Source organism: Chrysemys picta, chromosome 1 (genome assembly GCF_011386835.1).
Source record: "Chrysemys picta bellii isolate R12L10 chromosome 1, ASM1138683v2, whole genome shotgun sequence".
Classification (NCBI taxonomy): domain Eukaryota; kingdom Metazoa; phylum Chordata; order Testudines; family Emydidae; genus Chrysemys; species Chrysemys picta.
Window position 1 is genome coordinate 198,278,518 of NC_088791.1, and position 27,671 is coordinate 198,306,188.

The following is a 27,671-nucleotide window of genomic DNA, read 5'->3' on the forward strand; positions in this document are numbered from 1 at the left end:
TTGTGACAACTTGGGGAATCTATGTGCAACTTAATAATTCTGGTTGATTTTATGAAATTGCTGGATCATTGAATCGCTCTGTGTATGCAGAATCCACCATCTGCCATCAGGGCTGTAGCACTTCTCTTCCAGACCAGGGACAATGTAGGTTGTTAAACCTTGATGATGCCCCATTCAAATGGAAACCCTTAGGAGAATGGATTGGATGAAGCTGTGAAAAACAGCAAAGGGGGACATTGGGAGCACAGGAGAGACAAGCTATACACCCTCAAGTGTTCAGGTGTGTGGTACCCAGTACAGCCCACAGCCATCCAAAGCTGCAATTGTGGGGAAACTCCTGTGATATAGCATGGTCAGTGCAGATGGAATCATCAGGGAATTTAGCTGCTAAAATCTGAGGTCTCTATTCAGCATGTGTGAACTATGATTTTTCTAAAGCTAAACTATGATTTGGCCAAATTTGGGCAGAATTTTACAGGGATAGTAAAAGACACATCCCTGACACAGAGGCCACTCCTCTGCAAATTTCAAGTTCCTTCTCTAAAGCATGGGGGTGATCAAGCAGTTCAAAGAAAAGGTCACCAGAATTTTTTAACTTGAGCAAAACAATGATTTTTTCCCCCTAGCCTTGTTCTCAGAAATGGTTGAACTGTTTTGGCTCAAATGTTCCAAAAAATTCAGCCTGAGGCGGACACCCAGCATGGATAATTTCAACTCAAGCAATTAGAGATTGGCAAAGTTATAAATTACTGAAAAACAGGGTCTTATAATGAAGAGTGTTGGGCAACCTTAATCGTAGGCAGTGCTACCACCCCCACCAATAATATATCAAGCTATTACCGAGGCACAATTATATCAGATTTAAACGAAGTCCAGAAACTGGTAATCCACTTTGTAAGAAATTATAAAAGTGAAATATATACTTTATTGCTAAAGCTTATTTTTCTTTTTGAGAAATAAAACATCTTCACATCATCAGCTACCACTAGCAATTGCCTGGTAGTCATCCCTAGGTGGTCATCCCTGCCATTCTCTTTGTGTCTCCCAAATACAACTAAAATGTTGACTGCCCCAGTAAGATAGCTGCACTGCCTGTACAGGCGTTGTTGGAGTCCTCTCATTCTGAGCAATAGACCTACTTGAAGTAAGAGCAAAATCTGATTACCAGACAAAAGATGGGAGGGGAAAAACAAACCTCCATTTGTTCATGTATCCAGTCAAGAAATGAGGTGGTACGGCTGTAGACTCCTGGTTTATTTACTTCTGCACAGCCCATCCCAAAGCTGGTAGTTCCTACCAGCTTCCAGGTGTTCATATCTTTACAAGCTAAGGGTCCCCCGCTATCTCCCTGAAGGACCAAAGAAATAAAACAAATGGTCAGCATCTCCAAAAAAGAAACAATTAGAGGAGCTATTTATTTTGGAGTGTAGCAAGTGAGACTGGTTAAAAGAGTTTCTTAATTCCTCTCCCTTCTGAATCTTACGAAAAACATACACTACAGGGACTTTGATTTTCACAGACAAGTGGCTTTTCTATAGGGTAGACAAGTACACATGAAATTACCTCTCTCTTTACTGTGAAAAAGTGTTATCTGTCATTTCTCATTCATATGTGCAAAGATGTAGTAGGTGTTAGAGCTGGTAGAGAATCTTCCCTGGGAATGATTTTCTCACAAAAAATGCAGTTTCCATGAAATCAAAATTTTCCTATGGAAATTCTTTAGTTTGTTGAAAGTTTTCATTAGGAAAATCAAAATGGCATATTTTGTTTTCAGTTGGTTCAACTTGAATCAAAATATTTTGAGTTGTTGAACAAACCCAATGTCGAACAATCTTCATTTAGAGTCAGTTCAACATTAAACTGCATTTTCCTATTATGATGTGTTGCCTCATGGGAATTGTCATTCAGACCCCCATTCTCTCTCATGGGCTGAGCGTCCTGACTGACTACATCTCCTATGATGCAACGATGTTCTCACTGAGCAGCAAGGTGCATAATGGGAGTCACATGACTACAGGAGCCATAACAGAAATGTAGTCAGGCCAGGGAGCTTGGCCCATAGAGAAGAATGGAGGCATCTGGCAACTTGAACTACAATTCCCATAAGAAAATGCACCATAATAGGGAAATGTAGTTTAATGTTGAACTGACTTGAAACAAAGTATTTTGGGTCAGTTCAACAAACCAAATTATTTCTATTTGGGAACGTTGAAATGTTTTGTTTTGATGTAAAACGTTCAAAGTGCCAAATCAAAAATTTTCAGAACTTCTTTGTTCTTTGAAAAATTGTGATATTTCAACTTATTGTCCCAATTCAAGATAAAAACAAATATTGAAAGATCAGAATTTCTCATGGGATGGCAATTCTGATTTTTGCTCAGCTCTACTAAGCATTCACACTACATTCGACAGTCAAATCAAAGACTCCCAGAGCAGATGTCAGCAGTGTTCAGTGCTCCTACAATTGTGGGGCACTGTCACCACATGATTTACTCACTGTTTAATGGTTTGAGAAGTAGAAGCCCTGAAGGTCTTTATCGGGTTGGAACAAGGATTACTTGAGGATTCTTTGGGATAGATCGATAAAGAGTCTATTTAGGGATTGGGTATCTGCTTTTCCTAACTGTTCATGGAAAATCCACAAATATCAATTTACATGTCGGTATGCTGAGGCCCAAGAGGACCTATTGTGAATGATTCACTTCTGGAAATGCCATCCATGAAGTTGCGTTGCTACACCTGCCAACCGGGGCTGCCTGACCCAGTGACTCTGAAGTACTGCTTTCCGGGTAGAATTTCCTTTGTTTATTATGGTCAAGTCTAGGAACTAACCAAGATTGAAGCCCCATTCTGCCATTAACTGTATGAACACAGAATAATAGATGTGAATAGTCAAATTTCTGATCTACAGTGCTACTAGTATGTCCATGGTTCGACAATGATGACAGCACTTGAAGGCATTCTAACTATCCCATATCTATTAAGCCCATCTCTTTTTCTATTTAATTCAACACTGTCAGCAGTTCCAGAGGGAGCTCTTTACGTCAGGGAATGCTACTTCCAAACATGAATATTCAGTGCAAACAGCAGGGCTAGTAAACTGGTACATTTTATCCCTCTCCCTTGCCTTTCATTTGTGAGCTTCTTAGGGCAGGGCAGTATTACTAGTATTACTCTATATTTAGACAGCACACAGTAGTACATTGTGGGTGCTCATCATCATCACTAGGGCAAATCCCAAAGGGATGTAACCTCCTTGCAGATCAAGGGCCATCCGGATCAAACTCTAGCTAGGTCCTTAAGATAGCCTGGCTGGATGTTCAGTTTATGTCCATCACTGGTGATCTTACTGCGCCAACAAAGCTTTCGGTATCCCTATGATCACTGGCCACATAGTGGCCCTCTTTGGTAAAGACACTTTGTAATGTATTGTTTTTGTGGGTGCTACCATAATACAAATACTTAATGATTTTTGATCACTAACCTGGGCTGGATTTGAGCCAGTGATTTATAGATATTGTGAAAGACTCCATAGTTCATTACCAATCCTCTGAGTTATCTAGTTTTAGTTTTTTCCAAATCTAGTTCTCTTCCAGATTTACACATTTCCATTTCTCAAATGCTCTTGTTGCTATATGTTAACCATGGAGTTTCTGCACCTTGCAGCTCTTATGAACTGTTTTAAGTGAGAACTCTTCACCTTGCCAATGGTGTGAGCAGGGCACAGAGTGGATGGCACCATGCTTAAGCACATAAGAGAAGTTTGAAAATATCTTAAGTACATTTTTCTTTGGAACTGTAAATTTACCTTCTCCTGTAGCCGGTAAAGTACACAGATTAAAAGAAGGAAGGGAGCCATACGTTATGAATGCAAACAGTCACAGTATCTCTTATACACACATAGTAAATACCTGCAAATATTTCCTGAGAAAAAAGAAGGGAGTTGTCTCCTGATAATGTATTACTCTTATTTTTACAACCAATGTTAACCAATACAATTGTAGTTAAGAAACTTCCATACCTGGCAGGTGTCCACACCTCCCTTTAAAAAACCTGCACAAAGCATTGAAGAAGTTATGATTCCCCCATAGACGTCCCTGTGATTGCAAACCTTATTAGAAATCAAAGGAACACCAGCAAAATTCATGGTCTCTGAAGTATCACCTGTTTAAAAACATAGATAATTCTCTTTTTTTTAAAGTCCTACAGTTTGTACAGTGCTATTATTTTCTTGAAACCAATGTCTTATAGTAAAGAACAAAAGTTTAAGGATATGAAGAATTAGCAAGACAAGGATAAAAGAATATGGTTTAACCTTAACATGATAATACACAAACAGGAAATCTAGACGTCCTGTCACTTGCCTACGTTACCCAATAACGAGCTACAGCATATAGCCGTGAAAGTTGTGCATTATGTGGCTCTACAAACTTGACAACTGATGATGACATAAAGAACTTCAGAGCTAGTCAAACTATTCATTACAAACAATACTTGTTAATTCAGCCCCCTGTTTAGTTAGCAAATTATTTGCAAATAAGCCTAATTTTCTTTGAGAGTATACATAATTTGTAACTATTGACCAAATTGTTTGGATAAATCGTTTCCACAATAGGTGTTGTTCACAAGCTTTTTGCTTTGACTGTTTGCTGTTCATGTTGTGTGGTTGGTTGCCTCTCTCCCTTCCTTTGATTTTCCTAGGGCACCTCTCACCTTGGCTTTACCTAGGTCCCATAGTGTTGCTGCTCTCTGACTGAATGATTGAAACATTTTAAAGAGGTGACTAATGAACAGTGTTAGTATTCAAAGACATTCACTTTCATGGAGTGATTCATCCAGTGGTTGATGAATATGATGACGCCCATGATTCATTGTAAATTCACATTTTCTTTGTTATCCAGCCAGCTCTAAAGTACATCAATGTAGACAATGTACATTTGGTTCTTGGATCATGCTGTACTTCCTCTACTTGAGGTTAGAAACAATGAAACCAATCAAATTAGGTAAATTAATAATACTCTGGGTAGTATTTGCTAGAGATAAAATTCAGCCCTGTGCATAACCCTACTTTGAGGCTTTAAGTGGTGCATATGCCTTTTTTGGACCCTCTGCACATGGGTGAATTTTACCCTAGATTATTGCTATATTTAGGAATAGCTTTGATTTCCAGATTTTTCTGAAGATGTAATGCTGTATACTGCAACTGCCAAACACTGTACTTACTCCACATGACTTTTTTTAGTGCATATAATTTATAATGGACATTAAAATACCCACCTCCTTCTGCTGTAGCTCCCCATCCTGATATCCAGCACATTTTCCCTTCTGGAAAATGTTCACCAAAATTAGGCAGACAAATCGGTTCTATCAGGCCTATTTAAAAAGAAATAATTGCTCTTAAAACACGCAGAGGAAGACCTACATGGGGGCAGAGTGGTACTTGTGTTCAGATGTGTATTATTCCATATATCTGATACTGACCTCCTTGGTAAAATGCTTTGAGATCTACTGATGAAAAGTGTTATATAAGAGCTAAGTACTAGTATTATTACATATAAAGTAATTGGGTCAGATCCTCAGCGGGGGATATGTCTTGAAATGTTTAAAACAAGTGTAACTTCAGAAAAGCTGTAGCTGCACTAAATGGGCATTTGATAGGAACAGCTCTAAAGTTGCTATAATGCCAGATCTGGAAAGGTTTTTTTTTTAATTATTATTCAGCCTTTACTCTAATGAGAGTTTTATGCATGAGTAAGGGCTTCAAGATTTGTCTCAAGGTAAACATGTAATGAAAATCAATCCATCTAAAAAATAGAATAGTCTCCTCCCACGTGCAAAATCCAAAACAGTATCTAAAAACAGTGTTATACCATTTCACTTGCTAAAGTACATATTTAGTAACTTACATATAAGTTATGGGGGCATACCACTGCCCTCTACTGACTAGACTGCCAGGGCTCTGCAAGGGCTTTTATCTTTCTTCAGTCAGCTGAATATATAGGGTTAGGATTTGGGGCACTGAATGTTGTGCAATTTATTTGATGCACTTTACCAGTGACTGTGGTATCACTGTATGTCTGCAGCTGCAGATCGCAACATGTTTAAATGAACTGGCAGTAAGAAAGGGAAGTTTCATTGCACAAATACCAGTAGCACTCAGGGACTCACAAACAGTTCAGTTCTCCAGCATGAAATTATCTCTGTGCAAAGCATCTGGCCACAAGTATGTAGCCTTCCAAATTCCCTTTAGATACATTCCAGCTGTTCTGATCATATTGTGAATAAATTTCAGAGATAGTCATGTACTGCAGAATGCTTATAAACTTGATAGTATCCTAAATTTTTTTTAAAAAATATGGTAGTTGAGATTTTGGAAAAAAACTGAAGCTTAATTTTTATTTAACCACAGAGTAGATATGGTTTCTAAAGAAGAGCCAATTGGGGAACTAGAAATCACGGCAATGAGAAGTGAGAACATTTGTAGAACTACCCCCATGAAGAAAGGTGTCCTCTTTGGGGAGATATTTGTAGATTATTTGAAAACAGCACAATGCTCTTTTTACCAATGTTTTCTGTATTTTGGTTCACCAGCCATGTCAGTTGAAGTTGGCATCCTGATCTGAAAGTAAGAGTGATGTTTGTTTTGTTTTTAATTTAAATGCATCACTTTATTTTAATTGTCTTGATTTTTCTTTGAAATGTTAATACTCTTGAAAAGTGCCAGATTCAAAGCCTCGGGCACTGCAGACCTCCATATATTCACAGACAGTAGTACAGCAGGGGCACAGGCAGCATAAACTTAATACTTTAGTCTCAACTGTGAGCTGGAAGGGTGAGAGGCGAGCTCATTTCTACCAGGGATGGAAAACTAGTTTGGAAGAATAAGAATAAATGGTTCAGATAAGTAGATTCCTCCCTCTGTGTGATTTCCAACAGCCCACATAGCTTTGATATTCATGTGTTAAAATGGTGACCACTGTAAGAAGTATATAAATGGACTGGCTATGTTTTTAAAGACTAGTTTGTGACTTTTAATGATATTCATTTCCATGTGAATTAGATCTATTAAGTCAGTGGTTCTCAAACTTTTGTACTGGTGACCTCTTTTACATAGTAAGCCTTTGAGTGTGACCCCCCTCCCCTTATAAATTAAAAACACTTTTTTATATATTTAACACCATTATAAATGCTAGAGGCAAAGTGGGGTTTGGGGTGCAGGCTGACAGCTCGTGACCCCCCATATAATAACTTCACGACCCCCAGTTTGAGAACCCTGTATTAAGTAGAGGATATCTCCTAGTATTAGGTATTTTGGGACTAGTCCATCTATACTGTGAGCCTAATCCAACACCCATTGAAATCAGTGGGACTTTCTCCATTAATTTTAATGGGCATTGAGTCATGGCTTATGAGATGATAAAGTATGAGCAGACAGTTCTGCCTTGCAACTGCTTTGAAGTAGAAAGGAGTTTGCCCTTCAAAGTTCATATCCAGTTTGGATCCAAATCAAAACTTCTCCAGAAGTTTGACTCGGGGTTCCTGTAATAAGGCCCATTATAGACATACGCCTGAGCTGCAGTGTTTGGATGTGGATTGGATCTGAACTTCCCCAAAACTCATTGGGGGTTCCCCATTGAAGACAACAGGAGTTTTGCACTGACTTTGGAGGAGCCAGGATTTCTCCCCAGTGTTCTGATTCAAGCCCATCTGTGCTTCAGAGGCTTTTCTGGTCTGTATCACTAGAAATTACTCCTAGCTTTTAATTTAAAAAAAAAAGAAGAGAAAAAAAACAAAGGGGAAAAAATTACCGTTGAGAGCAAGTGGTGCTGCCAGCTTCATCAGTGCAATATCATTCCCCATTGTCTTGGGTTTATAATTTCTATGGTATATAATTTTTTCCACTGAATATGGATTAACTGAAGTGTCTTGTTGAGTCACAAAGCCCACCTGCACGCTCCATGAGCTAGGCAAGTACAAACTGAAACAAAGAGGCAGGAGGGAGAAAACTTTAATAAATGTCAAGTTTTAAAATTGTCTACTGTGCCTGCACACAAAATTGAATAGCTTTAGGACTTGGAATATTTATAATCGATGCTACTTTTCTAGCTGTCTGTTAATATCAGCCATGTTTTAAACTTCACTTCATAAATAAACATATGTACAGTCATAGGCGCTGACTCCATGCTCCAGCTCTGGAGCACCCAGGGAAAAAATATAGTGGGTGCTCAGCACCCACTTGCACCCTCCAATTAGCTCTTCCCCCCTCCCAGCACTTCCCGCCAGCCACAATCAGCTGTTCAGTAGCGTGCAGGAGGCCCTAGAGGGAGGGGAAGGAGCGAGGGCAGGGCACACTCAGGGGAGGGGGCAGAATGAGGTGAAGCGGAGCGGGGGTGGGAAGAAGCAGGTTGGGCAGGGGTAGGAAGGGGCGGAGGTTTGGGGGAAAGGGTAGAGTAGGGGCAGGGCCTGGGTCGAGCACCCCCTGGCAACTTAGAAAGATGGCGCCTCTGCATACAGTGACTAGCTGAGTACACATACACATATGTGTATATATATATATACAAGTGCTCGAAAAGGCTGCACTGGCTCCCTATCAGTTTGATGCAGTTTAAGATCTTGATTCTCTCTATAGACTTATGCGGTTTTGCATCCTGCCTACTTGAAAAACCACTTCTTTCCCTGTGTGACACCAGAGTGGTTGAGACCAGCTAGGGTGCTCAAAGTAAGTCACTAGATTTATTTAAGAGGGTAGTAGCCGGGCATTTTCAGTGGATGGACCTTCATTCTGGAACTCACTTCTGTCACTGGTTCACCACTATTCATGTCTGCTGGCCTTCAAGGCATGCGGTAATTCCAATCTAATCTTCTAGGATTTAGCCTGTGATGCTAATTATAGGTTAGCTAAATTGCTGGATGGGGGCGCAGGAGACGTGTGTTCAGTTCCTGGCTCTACTACGGATTCTCTGTGAAATATTGAACAAATCACAAATCCTTAACCTGTGAGTTCCTAGGAGTAAGGATGGGAGCCTTCCGATGCTGGCATGCAAACAAGATCTCTCACTGGGAGACTATTCTCATTACACATAAGGAAGGGGAACAGATTTAATGTTACTCTAAGAAGAAAAATCTAAGCAAGTCTTTACCCATTTACAGTTTGCACACTAGACTGTCAGCAGTCCTACAACTAACTGATTTTGTACAAGCTAAAATGGTCTCCTAAAATAATTTGGAGATTGTGACTATAAGAATGGTCAGGTACAAATTCTTCCTAAATTATTAAGTCATGTGCCATACGGTTTCTCCAAAATTTTTCAAACTTGAGTGCCTAAAGTTAGGTATCTAAATGAATACTTAGGCTTGGTTTTTCAAACATACTAAAGATGACCCCACTGTTCAGAAGAACATGACTTCATGCATGTTCAGAATCTCAGAAAATCAGGCCACTTATTTTAGGATTGATTAGATACCTAATTTCAGGTGTCAAAGGTTAGCCATTTTGGCCTACGGCCTGATTTGTTCAGAGGTACTATGCACCCACGGTTCTCATTTATATCCAAAGGAGTTTGAGTGTTCAGAACCTCTGAAAATCAGGCCCAATCTCCCAGATGTGACCTCAGATTTTGATATCACAACTGTTGGACCATTATTAGTGTATGCATTTTTTCAACAGATGCCTTCTTTATACAGTAACGTGAGATACTTTCACTGGAGCAAGTAAAATAAGGATAACACTTCACTCCTGTGCAGAACTGTTCTTCAATGTCATTTGTCCTTCTGTTTCCATTATCCTTCCCCTGCATGAAAGCAATTATCCCTCAAGTTGTCACAGCCTGGTATATGAAAGTTAAACAAAGTAAGTAGATAAGATACTTACTCATAAACACAGTGGGCTGCTGTGACAATCCACCATGGGGTGATGATGGATCCTCCACACAGATGGAATCCTTGAAATTGAAGGCTGACCTGCCATGGCCATTGCCAGGGTGATGATGCATTTCCACCGACTATTCGGGAGGAGTACTTGGACCTAGTACCACACTCTGCATGGATGGGAAGACAGAATGGTTGCGAGAGTATTATAAACATGGTAAGCACAATCCTATCTGTGTGAAAGGCAACTTTATTCCTTACTTTCTGAATTCCAGCTATTCTCAGTCCCTTCCATGTCAGACAGTCTTCGCAGTAGATGTTCCCCATCCTCCAACTGGAGGCAGACTATGTCTTGGCTCTGAGCCTGGGATTAGGACCACACCTCAGGAAGAACTCCCCAGAATTCTGTGCCTCCAAGCAGTACACACAGCAGACTCCAGGGCTCCCTTTAGAGCAGAGCTTTCACAGGATTTTTAAAAGATTTTAACTAAATGTCTCCCAGTAGTTTTTTTCTCCATCATTGGCTTCAAGGTTGTTCTCCTTAAAACTGCTAAACTCAAAAAACCCCAAAACAAACAAATTATCCACCCCCCCCCCCGTTCTTTTGGTTTTCTCTCCCCTCAGAATGGCAGACATCCAGCAGACCACAGGAGGTCAGCTCCCAGCTGGGCTGTGGGTGAGATCCAGGCTAAGGCAGAAGAACAGGCCACCGTGAAACCAGTTTCAAGCTCTCCTAAGGGTGAGGTCCCCACCAAGACAGTAGAGCAGGCCACATCAAAGCTCCCTTCACTGAAACGAGACCAAAGTCTGCATTGTAGAGCATTGTGGGTAAAGTTCAAAGTCCCCACTGCCTCTCCCTCAGGTACTGGACCCCTATTCCCACAGCTTGCAGATGAAGCAGGAAAGTTTCACTGGAGCCTCCTGAATTTCAAGGGAAGGCAAGGCTCCCCCATCACAATCAGGAAGAAAGAAATGCCTGCTCATAGACAGGTCTATGCCCAGGTGATTGAGAAGGCCACAGGACATCCCCCTTCCCACAAATGGTTGTTAACATAACATATTAACTCTTTCCTTTCTGTATCGTACTGCTTTGTCTTTAGACAATAATTTTGGCTAAGCTTGATTAGCTGGTCTCTTAAACATTCTTAATAATGAACCACAAGTATAGTCTAGCAATTTATTATACATTTAGCAATAATAGAACCAGTTCTGTGGAGAGACAGATATTTTTGTAAGGTCACAAGATTCTTTTTGCTACGAAGAGAAACCATGACATACCCACAAAGTGATACATATTCCAGCTGGAAATACTGAAGTCCATCATTACAGCATTATCTTCCCAAAACTTCAAAATATGAAAATAAACATCCTAAAGAACTACTGAAGATACGATCAGGGAGTGTCACCCAGAGATACTTTAGCTCAGTGGTTCTCAAACTTTTGTACTGGTGACCCCTTTAACATACCAAGCTTCTGAGTGCGACCCCCATTATAAATGAAAAACACTTTTTAAAATATATTTAACACCATTATAAATGCTCAAGGCAAAGTGGGGTTTGACAGCTCGTGACCCCCCATGTAATAACCTTGTGACCCCCTGAGGGGTCCCGACCTCCAGTTTGAGAACCGCTGCTTTAGTTTCTGCTACAACAAATCATATTTTCAATACAGAGTACTCCCTTTTTGGATTCATAATGTCTACATGGTATTCACAAATGCCATGTCATCCCTTCCTTCAAGTGAAAGGGATACATGCCTATCTTTGTCTAATAACCTTCTCATCATTGCTAAAAGCCTTCAGAAACTTGACTTTGAGCAAACAAGTGGAAGAGCCAGTTACAGCACTCACAAAATTTCAGCATCTATGGGATTTTAGGCATAGCGGTCGGTGGGTTTTCAGTATAGGGTGGTGTTAACGTGACCGTCACTTATTTGTACCATGGTGTCTAGGAAGTGGACCTTCATCCATTCTTTGTACATGCCCATACCATCACAGATTCCTCTCTTGCAACTTCTCTCTGATATGCAAACCTTGGTCTCAGTACTAATTACATCATTTTGTTCATGGTCCAGCAATGTCCCCCTCTCACTGCCCTCAAATATCTCATTTCAATGGTGTCAAGTCTTCTCAAGTGCCTCTCTTTGGTCACCCATGTCTCTGATCAGTACAGACGAACTGCTCTTCCCCGGGTTTTGTATAGTTGTCCCTTAAGTAGTCTGAGCATCCATTTATTACAAATCACTTCACTTATCCTGCATTAGACTTCCCACACATGCAGCAGCCTTGCTTACAGTTCTCTGTCGATCTCTCCATTTGCTGTTAAACAGCCCCCAAGATACTTAAATGCTGAAATCTGATTTAGGCCTTGGTTCTTGATGTTGATATTCATCTGTCTTGGTTCCTGTGGCGGACCTGGCACCGCACTGCCCCTTTGTGGCGGCGGGGGCGGGGGGGTGGGGTGTCAGAACCTCGTTATTCCCAAGTTTGCCTGCTTGCCTCTCTGTGGGCAGCCCAATGCATCCTAATGTCCTCTCTCCACGCAATCACCCCTTGGGCGGGGTAGTGTGCCCAAATGCCAGAGTCCATATAAATTGCTCCCAGCGTTGGAGCAGTGCGGCCCAATGGCCAGAGTCCATATAACTCTTCTCCAACGCATCATCAGTGATCTACAACCTATCCTGGACAACGATCCCTCACAGGCCAATCCTCACCCACAGACAACCCGCCAACCTTAAGCATATTCTCAGCAGCAACCACACACCGCACCATAGTAACTCTAACTCAGGAACAAAATCAATGCAACAAACCTTGATGCCAACTCTGCCCACATATCTACACCAGCAACACCATCACAGGACCTAACCAGATCAGCTACAACATCACCAGCTCATTCACCTGCACATCCACCAATGTAATATACACCATCATATGCCAGCAATGCCCCTCTGCTATGTACATCAGCCAAACTGGACAGTCCCTATGTAAAAGGATAAATGGACACAAGTCAGATATTAGGAATGGCAATATACAAAAACCTGTAGGAGAACACTTCAATCTCCCCGGACACACAATAGCAGATTTAAAAGTAGCCATCCTGCAGCAAAAAAACTTCATGACCAGACTTCAAAGAGAAACTGCTGAGCTTCAGTTCATTTGCAAATTTGACACCATCCACTCAGGATTAAACAAAGACTGTGAATGGCTAGCCAACTACAAAAGCAGTTTCTCCTCCCTTGGTGTTCACACCTCAACTGCTAGAAGAGGGCCTCATCCTCCCTGATTGAACTAACCTTGTTATCTCTAGACTGATTCTTGCCTGCATATTTATACCTGCCTCTGGAAATTTCCACTACATTCATCTGACGAAGTGGGTATTCACCCACGAAAGCTTATGCTCCAATATGTCTATTAGTCTATAAGGTGCCACAGGTCTCTTTGTCGCTTTTTACAGATCCAGACTAACACGGCTACCCCTCTGATACTTAAAACCAATGGAATGCAATCTAGACCATCTGGCCTTTTGGCATATCACAGGCCAGGTGTGAAACCTAAGGATGAACCTATTTGCATCCAAGACCCGCTAGAAAACCAAAAGAAGTACTACATGAGGAAGAGACATTCAAAAACAGCGGCTGTGGTCCCCTTATCTCAGAAGTAGGCTAAAAGGCCTCCTTTATGTCTTCCCACTCCCTTCCCCTACCACCGAGAGTAAAGATGGTAAAGGAGATTGTGAAGGTATAAGCCATTGTGAAAATAATCACCTCCTCATTAACTCTCAGGTCCTGGTTCTCAGACCTGATTTAAATGTAACTGGAACATCTTCTCAAACTGCCAACACATGCACAAACAAAACACAGTGCAACCAGGACCTAGCCTAAACTAAAATCCAGTCCTGCCTAATTCATCAGCTGAGAGGAAGGAGCTACAGTCATTCTAAGAAGGTAACCAACACCTTTCTACCGTCTTGGCAGAAATTCTGTCTGCTGTCTATGTATCACTTGGGATTTAGATGTTGGTGTTACAAGGGACACATATCAGGGCAAAGTAAGCTGAAGCAAAGGACATTCTAGTATTTTTACAAGATGGCCTGACCATGAGGCTCAAGAACAATTGTTTTTGGAAAGACAAGTTAGTGACTGTGGGCATATTGCACTGTAAGAAACTCATGAGAATCTCTTATTACCATCACATAAACTGATTCTTGAAGGCTAACTACTCTTATCAGTTCTCTAGCAATATGCAGATTCATGTCATGATCTTAATCTGTGTACTACATGTCCTAATTAAAACCATATTTCAGCTTCACAGTCGGTAGATCTCTTCCTCTTCTCACTGAAAATATCTTTTGGCTATTTGCCACCTCTTTGACAAAGGGGATTTTGGTGCTTGGTGTGCACAATGAAACACTCTGTCAAATATGGTAATTGAGGAGGCCTCGATCCACAGGATTATCACCCCAAGGTCAATGTAATCTTCTTCATATAATAGGAAGTGGTATTATTGCCCTTCTGGTTGAATCCAAACATCTTAAGGAGGTAGAGAAGTTAGATATGAGCAGAGCCAAGTAGGGAATAAGGATATATAGCAGAGGCATTCAAAGCCTCAGGTACAACTCTTCTCATTACTATGCACTCTGAAAAGAATAGTGATTTTGTGGAGTGGAGAGATCACATTCATCTTATGCAGAGGTCTGTAAGAGTACTACAGAATCTTCCATCCACATTTTCTCCAACACTATCAGGGCAAATTCCTTCTCCCAGATGATGCAGTGTTTGATAGAATGTTATGGAAAGGGGTGCCCCAATAACCTTTAAATTTCTTTTCAATTCCTCATGGGTAAGTTGAATCCTGCCTCCCTTCCAAGAGATGATTTATTGCTTTCTGCATCCCACTGTGAAGAGTGACATGGAGGGGTCTGGAAAAGGGAAAATTCTGTCTTACCTGTGAATTTTCATTTGAGGGTGCTCCATGTCAGACAGCCTAACCCTCCCTCAGAGGATTGCATTATGTCCAAGTTTTTTTCTGGCTATTACTCACTTTATAAGTAGTTTGGAAAGGGAAGGAAGGTGCTCCTCTAGGAAATCCCTAAATTTCATTTCAAGACTGCTGCAGATGGTTCGAATTGAATAGCACTTTTAAACTTGTATAGTATTTTTCAGCTTTGGAAGCTGTTAGAGTGAACACTTCCTGAGGGGCGGTTGCACACCCATGCTTAGAGTGAAGTCTGGTCTGCTTCTATTTGCCATGGAAATGGAGAAGGCCCCACTCTAAAGACTCTCTGATATGAAAGGTCCTAGAATGAAAATTCACAGGTAAGAGAAACATTTCCCTTTTCCCCTCCCCAGTGACAATTGGCTGGAGTTATAATATCCATCCACTGACTGAACACATTCAGTATCCTTAAATATTTGCTTCCTTGCTTGTACGTAAATCCGCCCCATATATGCTCCTGTACCCCATCACTTGCCTCCTCACCCCACATCTTCATCTCTGACCTTCTATAATTCCTTCCTTGAAACTTTATTTACAGAAGGCAGTTCTTCCTGGACATCACAAAAACACTACTCACTGTTTAATATACTCCTGGATTTTCTTAGATTCATTCCTCACACATTAGCCAACTGAAATTAATGTAACTGAAGATAGTTTTTGATCTGTTACTTTTAACTTTCACAAACACTTACCCAAACATTTTAGGATGATTACGTTGCCTGAAGTACACGCTTCTCTAAGATGAAAAGACAGTAATATTAGTTCCTAAGCATGCTCTTTGGTTTCTCAAATTTCTGGGATATATATCTGGTTTCATATTTAGGGTCTAATTAAAAGAAAAGACACTGAATGTTGTATGTGCGCACATATATATATGTGCATGCAGAAATACCCTGTGTGTGTAGGTATGTGCATTTGTATGAGTATATAGATCTCAGAATATATCTACAGATGAACTAAGGGCCTGATCCAAAGTCCATGGAAGTCAATTGGAGTCTTTAGTTTGATTTTAATGGGCTTTGGATCAAGCCCCTAATACACATGAACTCTCATTCTTTGGGGAACAAGTAATGAAGCTGCCACTGAACCTGGGTCTCTGCTATCTGACAGCATGAAACACTTATGAAGGCCTACATGCCTGAGAAAAGGTGTAACTTATTGAGAAAATAAGCCAACAAACTTAATCTATTAACAATTCTTATTCCATTACTTAGACCATTTCTATCAACATATATACTCTGATTTGCTTAGTAAGTTTCCTCTATTTAACTAAACAATCTGAAACATACCTTAAGTATGATGCATTGTGTAAGGCTGTCACTTGATCAGCTGATGACCAATGACTGACAGAAACAAAATGTCTTTGAAACTCCTCTTCGATTGCAGCCACAGGTAGGTAACCAGTACTTATGTAACTGCAAACAAATAAAAAAAATAAACTCAGCTTGCTGATACAGAATTTCCAATAATACTTTTAAATGATTCAGTGGGGGTATTACTAAAAGATTCAAAGTAGCAAATATACCAGTCTGATGCTAACAGCATATAAAGCAATAGAGTCATCTCTCACAAAGGAGGCTATTTGCCTGATCATGCCTGCATGGAACTGCCATTAATACATATGGAAGTTACACACACTGAGAACAGAACAGAGTCCCTAAATTGGCAGAGAAAATAGGTTTTACTTCTAATTTTGTACTGAACTTTTTATTTTTAATTGGTCAGTACATTTTCTGTAACACTAACATACATTTCTTCTTCTCCCTCTAGGATAAGACTTAGTTTTTATAGTAGAAGAGGTAAAAAAATTGTAATGAGTTTTTTTTATTCAACAAATTTTGCTTTTCTTTCAGTTTACAAATTTTCACAGAGAAGAGTGTGAATTTTTTTTCAGATTTTTTTCAAATAATTCTTGGTCTATAGATCACTTGTGACTAGCTCATTCTGAATAGTTGTTACTGAAATTCAAGCTGTTTTGGTTATACTTAATTGGACACTAAGTCACTTGATATTTATGTACCGATCAGATATGTGTACATTTTAGAATCAGTTTTCTGGTGCAAATACTCACTTATTTTCAAATTTTCCCTTTAATAAATATTCTCCAATACCTATTCTCCAATAGTCACTTACATTTTTCAGTTTCCATCAAGTAAACACATTTGCTAGGATATTCATGGGAAGCAAACACAGAAGGGATGGGAACACAATCAAGGTGAGTTACTTTAAAATTTGAATCAATATTCCATGAAACTCTTTTGCTGTATTTTCCCTAGTTCTAGGCTGAAGTTTGTTGCATGTGATCTGACTGAATAGAGGTGGACAGTATCTGCTGCATTACAGCTTATAGGAAATATCAGTTCAGTGAAAAAACATTGTGTGGTGAAATTTGAATCTGGGGGTGAACATTCCAGCAGCATGGCACAGCAGGCTCTTATTTCCTTAGGGCCACATCCTGCTGTCTGCTGTGCAGGTGTGCTGGGGAGCAGCACAGAAGCATTAGCACCTAATAGGAACTTGTTACTGTGCCGGTTGGTACATCACAGCCCCAAAGGGGCATTGTCTGACAAATAATGGCATGAGCAGATCCCTATCTGGTTAGCTTGCATGCTACCTTCTATCATATCTGCCAGCCAGGGACCCTGCTCATGAGAACGTAAGAATGGCCACAGTGGGTCACATCAATGGTCCATTTAGCCCAGTATCCTGTCTTCTGAAAATGACCAATGCCAGGTGCTTCAGAGGGAATTAACAGAACACGGCAATTATCGAGTCATCCATCCTCTGTCATCCAGTCCCAGCTTCTGGGAACACCAATTTGCTCCCCAAGGTGCAACACAGTTGAATATCCTGGGCCATCTTGTCCTACGTCAACAGGAAGTATAGCTCTAACCACTCCACTATCCCCGTCCTAGCCCCAGCAGTGTGGCTCCTATCAATGAGAGGAGGATTTTCCTATTCAAGCAGTCTCTTTGGTGCTGGTCCGTCCACTCTGTAGTATATTTTGAAAATAAAACTTCCTGACTTCACCTCTTTTATGTTGAATAGTGAAGTAGTATTTTATCCTAATACCTGTGATCATTTGTTTTAGTAATCTTTACATTAATACTAACACTGTATAAAAATCAGAGTAGATTCATTATACAAGATAACTTAAAGCATTCTGGTCACATTATAGGGAATGCCATTAAAATGTCAGTACTGAATTGTCTCCTGCAAGAATGAAGCTGGTCTGTGCAGTAGATGGAGCTTTCTCAGGGGGTGTCCAAGCCTGGCAAGTAGCACTTCCCACCATAGAAGTTTATTTAAAATGTCATTTAGAGACGCCAACATTTTTATTCAATACCTTGAGAAACCTAAGCGTTTACATGTAGCATTTCCATTCTCATCGTTCCAGTCATCTGAGCAGACAGTCCTCCAGGAACCAAAAGTAAACACCTGAAGCACTGCCTTCTTTCCACTCAGCCTGACTGAGGGATTCAGAAAAACACAAAAAGCACCAATAAGAAGTTAATAAAAACCACTGAGAAGTCTATCAAGTGCAAAACAATGTAAGCAAATCACCATGGCTTCTGTATCTTTTGGTTCATTCTGTCTGTATTACTTGTCTCTTTTGAACACTTGTTTCTTTGAGATAATTCACCTGTATCTTTTTCCAAATAGAAAACTGATTTTCCTTTACCTTCTTCACTACTTGACAATATACCAAGGGACACCCAGCAAATGCAGCTTCATCAGTGCAGCCTGACGTACCTGGCAAATCCCCACATAAATGGACATGGATTCAGAATGTTTTCGCCAGAATTCTAGCAGTAATAGAGAGATTAATGGCCTGACTTTCAGAGTTTCTTGGCAAGTAAATACCATTTGAAATCAATGGGAGCTGCATGTGCTCAGAACCTCCAAAAATCAAGCCCAAGCTGAGTAGCTTTGAAAAATGTAATTAAAAGTAATTGTTGCTGTATTAGCAGCATGACATAGTTGTAGGAACATAGGATTGGACATGTCTGATCATCACTTCAAGCCTGATCTCCCAAAGATCCCTTTGTGGAGATCTCTTTGCATTATCACCTCTGATGGAAGGGATCTTGGGGACTGTGGAGGGAAAATGGAGATACAACTTTGGGAGCTGCAGTGCTCTCTCTACTGGCCACCTGCCATGAGCCAGCACAACTTCCGCTGGAGCAGTGCTTCTAAAGGCTGGGTTCTATGGGCTGTTTAGCAGAAGATTCAGAGTGGGCCCAGAGGGAGATAATACAGCTTGAGTTTATTTTTTTCCTGACCAGATTTTCAGGGAGAAGTCCCACATACTGTGTACAATTCTGGTCTCCCATGTTTAAGAAAGATTAATTCAAACTGGAACAGGTGCAGAGAAGAGCTACTAGGATGATCCAAGGAATGGAAACTCTACCTTATGAGAGCAGAGTCAAAGAGCTTGGCTTGTTTAGCCTAAGCTAAAGAAGGCTGAGGGGAGATATGATTGCTCTCTATAAATACATCAGAGGGATAAATTCCAGGGAGGGAGAGGAGTTATTTAAGTTAAGACCCAATGTTGACACAAGAACAAATGATATAAACTGGCCAGCAACAAGTTTAGGCTTGAAATAAGGTGAAGGTTTCTAACCATCAAAAGAGTGAGGTTCTGGAGCAGCCTTCAAAGGGGAATCAGTGGGGTGGGGGGGGGAACCTAACTGGCTTCAAGACTGAGCTTGATAAGTTTATGGAGGGGATGGTATGAGAGGACTGCCTACAAAGGCATGTAACCGATCTGTGACTGCTCATAGCAAATATCTCCAATGGCTGGTGATGGGATACTAGATGGGGAGGGCTCTGAGTTACTACAGAGAATTCTTTCCCAGGTGTCTGGCTAGTGGGTATTGCTCACATGCTCAGAGTCTAACTGATCGCCATATATGGGATCAGGCAGGAATTTTTCCTCAGTTCAGATTGGCAGAGACCCTGGGGTTTTTTTGCTTCCTCTGCAGCATGGGGCACAAGTCCGTTGTAGGTTTAAATTAGTGTAAATGGTGAATTCTCTGTAGCTTGAAGTCTTTAAATCATGATTTGAGGACTTCAGTAACTCAGCCAGAGGTTGGAGTCTATTACAGCAGTGAGTGTGTGAGGTTCCGTGACCTGCAATGTGCAGGAGGTCAGACGAGATGATCACGATAGTCCTTTCTAGCCTTGAAGTCTATGAGTCTAATAGATCAGGGGATGATCTGTAGAACACAACACCTCCCCTGCTTCATCGATTCTTATCCCCACATTTTGCTACAACATGGCACACGCTCTGCTGCCAAGAAATGTTAGTAGTGACTCATAATAGAATAAAAAATACCGCAGCTGTATTCATCCTCTCCTCCTTTACAGTTAAAGACACCATCACACCTTGCTGATTGCTGGATACATTTGAAGGACGATCTGCATCGAAACTTCCCAATGCAGTTGTACTGGACTGCCAGGAATTAAAGAGAACATACTAACATGATCACATCAGGATAGTAATTTGTGTGCTTGAAGTATTTTTTTTTCTTACTTTGATTATATAGTCCCACTTTTGTGTTGTTTATGAAAAGACAACCCTTGTATTCTGGGAATGTTGAAATACAATCTGGAGGTTGCTACACAATGCTGTTAAATTTATCCATTGGTAATGGCAATTACACCTCTACCCCGATATAACATGAATTCGGATATAACGCGGTAAAGCAGCGCTCTGGGGGAGCGGGGCCAGGGCCGGCTCTAGGCACCAGCCCTCCAAGCATGTGCTTGGGGCGGCACTTTCTAAGAGGCGGCATTCCGGCCTCCCTTTTTTATTTTTATTTTTTATTTTTTTGCTTGGGGCGGCATTGCCGGGAGCCGGCCCCGGCCCAGCCACTCGCCCTGCTAGTGGGAGCTGGGATCCGCGCCCCCTGCCCAGCCCGGCGGCGCCCTGTACAGCGCTGCCCTGGGGAGACTCAGCGCGGCAGCGGCAGCAGGACCCCATCTCCCTCCCTGCACCCCGGGCGCCGCTTCCCTTCCCTCCCCCCCCACTCCGGGAGCCCCTCTCGTGGCCGCTGCAGCCCGGGCTGCGGCGGTGGCTAGAGGGGCTCCCGGAGTGTGTGAGGAGCGGGGGGGAGGAAGGGGAGGGGATGCAGGGAGGGAGATGGGGTCCTGCTGCCCCTGCCGCGCTGAGTCTTCCCTTCCCTTCCCCCCCCCCCCGCCGCTCCTCACACACTCTGGGAGCCCCTCTAGCCACCACCGCAGCCCGGCTGGGTTGGGGAAAGGACGTTAGGGGCTCCCGGAGTGTGTGAGGAATGCGGAGGGAGAGAAGCGGTGCCCTTTGGAGCCGAGCCCGGGCTGCGGTGGAGGCGAGAGGGGTTCTCAGAGTCAGGGCCGCCCGGGGGGGGTGGCAAGTGGGGCAATTTGCCCCAGGCCCCGGGTATGTCCAAGCCTCCCCCCGCCTCCGTCTTCCCCCATCCCCCGGCATCTCAGCCGGTAAGGGGGCCGGGCTGCAAGCTGCGGCCGAGCGGCGGGAACTCAGGCCCCGCTGGAGACACCAGGCGGCTGCAGCGATGTTTGGGAGGGGGTAAGCGGCATGGTAAGGGGCCGGGGCACCCCCGACCCCATCCCCCACAACCCTGACCCCCAGCTCTGAGCCCAGCCCCTCTGAGCCGGACACCCCTGACCCCATCCCCCCCACAGCCCTGACCCCCAGCGCCGAGCCCAGCCCCTCTGAGCCGGACACCCCCCGACCCCATCTCCCCATAGCCCTGAGCCCAGCCCCTGTGAGCCGGGTACCCCCCAACCCAGAGCCCAGCTCCCCACCTAGCCCTGGGCAACAGCAGCACCACCCCCAGGCAGCGACAGCCCATTGGCACCAACCATCACCATCACCCAGCAACAGCCCATTATGTAATTGCAAATGTATACATACCATTAAAGCATTTAATGTTTTTAAATAATGTATTTAGTGTATTTTCAAATTATTACAAATTAATTTTTGAGTCTATTTCACTAGTTATTTTTTACATTTCCAAATACAGGTTACGATAGTATTGCAACTTTTTTTTATGGAAGGGGCCCCCGAAATTGCTTTGCCCCAGGCCCCCTGAATTCTCTGGGCAGCCCTGCCCAGAGTGTGTGAGGAGCCGGGGAGGGAGGGAAGTGTGGTCCCCTGGAGCCAAGCCCGGGCTGCGGTGGCAGCGAGAGGGGTTCCCGGAGTGTGTGAGGAGATGAGCGGCTGGCTGGGCTCATCAGTGCTGAGCAGGTAGCCCCGCAGCCGGAGATCCTTGCCTTCTCACCCGCCAGGGCTGGGCCAGGGCGCGGTGAGGCTGAAGAGCAGCAGGTCCGGGGGGCTTTCCAGGTCCTCGGCGGCCAGCAAGTCAGGGGTGAGGGCGGTGAGCACAAACTGATACACCTTGGCCACCAGCAGCGCCGCAACGCCCAGGAAGGGGCCGTGTTCTCCGCGCCACCCCACAGCCGCACTGCCACCTGGAAGTACTCCCACTCCGCGCCGCCCAGCAGCTCCACCCGCATGGGGACAGAGTCACGGCTGGGCCAGGGCTTGGCCGCCGTGTGCTGGTAGCGGATCCCATGTTTGGGGGGGAGCCCAGTGCTGGGGTGGCAGGGGGTGCGGGTGGGGGGGGCACTGGTGGGCTGGGGGGGGGGCAGCCAAAAATTTTTTTGCTTGGGGCAGCAAAAAACCTAGAGCCGGCCCTGAGCGAGGCTGTGCACTCCGGTGAATCAAAGCAAGTTCGATATAACGCGGTTTCACCTATAACGCAGGAAGATTTTTTGGCTCCCGAGGACAGCATTATATCGGGGTAGAGGTGTATAGTGAAACAGCATTGTTGTCAATTATGGCTCCTTTCCAACTTCTCTAATCCACAGTATATGTTTCATTATAGGGAGAGATTCTGGGTCTGGTATCTATGACTGGCTCCACATCAGCAAAGAAGGAAAGGAGAACCTCCTCAGAGCTGCAGTGCAGAGTTGTTTCCTCCCATTTGTATCTCAGCCTTGTAAGTCTATGAATTTTCTGGATGTGAAGGTGTCGCTATAGCACTAACAAATTCTGCGTCTGCACTTGTGCAGGTGTGACCTTCCAGTTTCAACTAAGCTCATTCTTTTTCTTGTTCTCATCTTTTTGGGTTGGGGAAAGGACGTTAGAGCACTCAAACACAGTGATGTCAGTCTTTTGTTAGTATATAAGAGACATACAGGACAAAAAATGACATTGTCTAAAGCCACATCCAGTCTCTATTCCTCAACCACACAGGCTGCTTAAATGTTTGGTTTTTGAATGGGGATCATTATGTCGAATCACTGACGTCTGTGTTTTCAGTCAGTTATGTCTTCAATTACAGTATTTGCCTTGAAGGTTTCTTACTGTTTCAGGTTTCCCAGTGTTGTGAATGTAGGTTATGCCAATGGTCTCTCTTGTGTGCCAGATCAATTTTGTTCATACAGGTAAATAAAATTTCAAGTCATCACACCAAAAGGATTTTTTACTTCAGTAAACTATTTTGGTGCAGTTTAATTCGATTCTCAGTAAAAGACTCATGAAAAATTAAGTGCTTGAATGGTTAATTGAGAACCTAATAAATAACTAATTGTACTCACCACCCAGGCCAATGGCAACTGCTAGGATTACTACAAGTAATAAAACAAGGATAAATGGAAGAATCCTTAGTGAGACTAAAACATGGCACTTCGATGATGGCTGGATAGCTCCTAGAAACCAAAAAGAAAAGTGAGAAACAGCAGCTTCTATGACATAAACACACTTAAATTTTTAGTGAAAACATTTTTTAAATTTAAAATAGACTCAAGTAGTAACAGCTCCGTTCATTTCATGGCATGGCCTGATCCTTTGAGGTGCCGACTAACTTGTGTAAGGAGTTGAGAGCACTCGGAACCTTGCAAGCGGTGGGCTGCACATTAGGACTGGACCCATAGCCCATTGAAAGCAAAGGAAAGACTCCCTTTGCCTTCGATGGGTTAGAATCAGGCCCTGAGTGGTTAGGGTAGGCAACCTATGGCACGTGTGCCGAAGGCGGCACGCGAGCTGATTTTCAGTGGCACTCACACTACCCAGGTTCTGGCCACTGGTCCAAGGTGCTCTGCATTTTAATTTAATTTTAAATGAAGCTTCTTAAAAATTTTAAAAACCTTATTTGCTTTACATACAATAGTTTAGTTATATATTATAGACTTATAGAAAGAGACCTTCAAAAACGTTAAAATGTATTACCGGAGCGCGAAAACTTAAATTAGAGTGAATAAATGAAGACTCTGCACACCACTTCTGAAAGGTTGCCGACCCCTGGGTTAGGCTGAGCCCCAGTGAACTCAAAACTTGACTTCTAAACCTTCTGATTTTCATGATCAGGAAGATAAAAAGTATATGTCTCTCTCTAAAGAGTTAAATGACTCTGAGAAAAGAAAATTCAGAATTGTGTGTAGGATAAAGTGTAGGATCTACTCAGAATTTTAGAATAGATTATAAAACTCTCAAATGGAGGGAAAAAAATTCTCTTCTAATTCTCTAAGAATTAATGGCTCTGAATGTCACTTTTATGAAAACTTCTGCCAAAAATGTCTTCAGAATCTCTCCTGTATCAGCTTAGTACTTCTGAGGCTCACTGTTACCATCATCTCTGGCTGGATACTACATTGTGTGCTGTATTCAGGACAACTGAAATCCAGTGAAGAGGAAGGAGGTGGTATGGCTCCACTTGTGACAGTGAGGAAGTAAGCCTAGCTGCAGCACACTGCATTCCCTACAGTTTGACGAATAAAGATTCGGAGCAAAAGACTGGAAGTGAATAAGAGATGCTAAAGATTGAAACAGAGGCAGGACAGAATCAAGAGAAGGACAAAACTGGCCAGTATTTTGGAAGAGCTGATAGACAGGCCCACATATAAAGGAGATGGCAGAAGAAAGCGAAAGTTCAGGGCAAGAATAGAGCTCTAATTTTTTGGTTTTTGAAGCAAGGCTAATTGGAGCAAAAGAGTTAGAAATGTAGATGTAGAAAACTGCACCCAAAATTAGAAGCGATTTTTTGCAAATTTGAGCCTTATTGACTTGGTGAAAGTCACACAGCAAATCAGTGGTAGAGGCAGGAATAGAGGCCCAGCCTATTCCTGTGAAATGGATTAAAGAACAGGAATCCATAGCAATGGATCAACAAGAGAGGCAACAGTTTCCACTGAACATAATGGATGGCTTTGTGTAAAATATATATATATATATAATTATTCTGGTTTGACATACAAAGGCCAAAGCAAGTGTAAATAATAGAAAGGTGCCATTTACATATACAGGAGGTCTTCAGTTTTGATTCATGCAGCTGTACCCACCCTACCCCTAAACTTACCTTTGAATTTTGGATTTGCAGAAACTAGAAGCTCAGACAAAACTGCTGAGTTTCATCCAGTTTCATGTAAAATCACAAACAAATCCAATTTCACTCAAACCTGTTCAGTAGAAATTGAACGAATCTCTTAGACAAACAAAATGTGAAATCAGGTACATTTTATCTGGCGTCTGGTGTCATAATGAATATTTTGCAGAGCTGTCATAAACAGTCTATGCATAAATTAATATTGCTTTACCTATGACCTTAGGTCTGATTCTGCTCCCATTGAAGTTAATGTGTGTTTTGTCACTGGTTTCAATGAGAACAAGATCAGGCCTGTAGAATGTAACCAAAATGCATACTGTACTATCCGTGACCTACTCTGCTGCATTGCCTTTTTCTAATGATATGGATTTCCAGATTTGGAAGGTTTCATATAAAACATTCAGAATTGTGTCATATCTGAAGTAAGAAACAAATAAGCTACAACCTGGATGAAACTTTATGAATAATGCAGCCTTGCAAAAGTGTCATGGAAACATATCCGCCCAGGCAAAAAATGTCCTCACCCACTCTCACCCTGAGAAGCTAGTGAAAAAAATAAGTGCTACTTTCTCACCAATAAAAAAAAATGTACCCTGTTTGTGTAAGTATTGTTTTGCAAGGCTAAATTACTACATAAACCAGGAGTAGTCAATAGGCAGACCACAGGCCAAATCTGAACAGCCAGATGCCATTGAAAGGACCCTGAAATCTTTTTATTTACTTATTATCATTGTTATTATTTTTTTCTCTGGAGTCTGGACCTTCACCAATAAATTTGGATGATGACAAAAAATCATTGATTACCCCTGACTGTACATATTACAAAAGTATGTAGAATCCCTACCAAGTCCATTTGCACTGGGATCTACTTTTGCTTGTTGTATGCTGAAAAATCTTTTGTAGAAAAAATGAACTTCAGCTACTGGCAATTTGTCTTCAGTATCAGAGGTGATTTCAGGATTTCCAGTATTGGGATTAGTCTCCAGTACCTGGACCAACAAAGAACAGAAGTCACTTTTAAAACCAACTGCTCTTTCTCCTCATACCACCCCCAGTGCCTTTCTACTGGTGATGATTTTTTTTGTTGAGGGGCCCTGCTTTGTGCATACTTTTGGAATGAACAGCTGATACAAAGCAAATCCAGGGACAGCTTTCAGGCCTGCTCTCTGTTTGCCTAAATATGGCCTCATCCTGCAAGATGCTGAGCACCTCCTATGTGTTACCGAGGAGCTCCTGCAATTCCCATTGACTTCAGTGAGAGTCGGGGCACTCAGCAACTTGCACAAATGGGCCGCTAATTAGCAAGCATTGACCAGCAATTTACCGACACTAAAATGTTGCTTGAGTCTGCTTATAACCACAGTTATTTAGAGTAATTCATTCACCACATCAAGAAATTCTGACAAGTTCCTTCTTTAAATGTCAAAGCATTTTCCACAGGGTGCTTTTTAATTGCTACTGTAAGTACTGTAAAGGAAAGTACAAGTTACGAACTGTGCAAAGCCTGCTCTGATCTGTCGGACTTCCCATTTAGCTTATGCTGAAGAACCTTTGAGTGTTGTATGCAGATCACAAACTGAAATTAAAATGTAATTCTGTGTAAATAAACCTTATGTTTTAAAATTAATATGAAGGTATAGGATACAGATAGGATACAGAAAACTTCGGTATCTGGTCCGGTAGGCTCTGTATAATCAATGACATAGTGGGTCTGATTCTGCACTCACACTGGTGTAAATCAGGAGTAAATGCATTAAAGTCAGAGGCGCTAGTGTACTGTAAATCCACAATATCAGGCCCAGTAAATTTTTGCCTTAGACAAAGTATAATTCATCTTTACCACCAACTTTTAGGGAACATAGACTATCTTTTCATCATCTAGCAAGCATTACCTATCAAAATACAACTTTTCTCTTATTTTCTCAGATATACTAGACAGTCCTGGTAACTAAAAATGTCAAGAGGCATTATATGAACTGCTGTTTTTAGGGCAGAAATAAGGAAAAAGCATCCTTCTGCAAATGATTTCTGAACCTAAAGAATACCTTCATTGCTAAATGTGTTGTGCTCTGGAAATAAAACAGCATTAAGATGCATGACATACAGCTACAAAATGTTAGAATCATTATTTACTCTGGCCTAGGGTGTTACTCACCTCTTCTTGAGACGTCATGGTTAAAAACAAAAATATGTTCTCTTTTCATTATAGTAATAAGCCAGAGGGAAATCTAGTTGTTATTAAACCAGTCCACTCAGGAAATATTTTCATCAAACCACCCAGAATTGCCGGCTCAACCACTGTAGCAAATGACATTATTACTGTAGTCTGTGTAATTCAACCTGGTCGTAGATATCAGGTAGCCTAGGATGAAATAGCTATGGATACCAGGAAGGCAAAAACTCAGCAACCCTTTTAATCAGTG

At 42.1% G+C, this 27,671-nt stretch overlaps 1 protein-coding gene across 1 annotated transcript; it reads right to left on the reverse strand.

The window, feature by feature from the left end:
* Positions 1 to 836: 836 nt before the first annotated feature.
* Positions 837 to 27,421, reverse strand: TMPRSS3 (transmembrane serine protease 3). The gene is made up of 13 exons (XM_065577619.1): positions 27,404 to 27,421; positions 26,093 to 26,237; positions 23,465 to 23,575; positions 20,199 to 20,315; positions 18,207 to 18,330; positions 16,150 to 16,275; positions 15,553 to 15,596; positions 9,872 to 10,037; positions 7,809 to 7,978; positions 5,278 to 5,373; positions 4,022 to 4,164; positions 1,196 to 1,348; positions 837 to 890 (listed from the first exon to the last, which is right to left on the reverse strand). Exons 1-13 carry the CDS (start codon positions 27,419 to 27,421, stop codon positions 837 to 839), a joined length of 1,467 nt encoding a protein of 488 aa, XP_065433691.1.
* Between the last annotated feature and the right edge of the window lie 250 nt (positions 27,422 to 27,671).

What these genes read in the sequence shown, in the direction of transcription:
- TMPRSS3 (XM_065577619.1), bottom strand. An exon ending in GCAGCCCACTGTGTTTATGA is followed by an intron (nt 7,979 to 9,871) that starts GTAAGTATCTTA and finishes TCTTTGTTTCAG; the next exon opens with TTTGTACTTGCCTAGCTCAT. An exon ending in AGCACCACTTGCTCTCAACG is followed by an intron (nt 5,374 to 7,808) that starts GTAATTTTTTCC and finishes CTTTTTAAATAG; the next exon opens with GCCTGATAGAACCGATTTGT.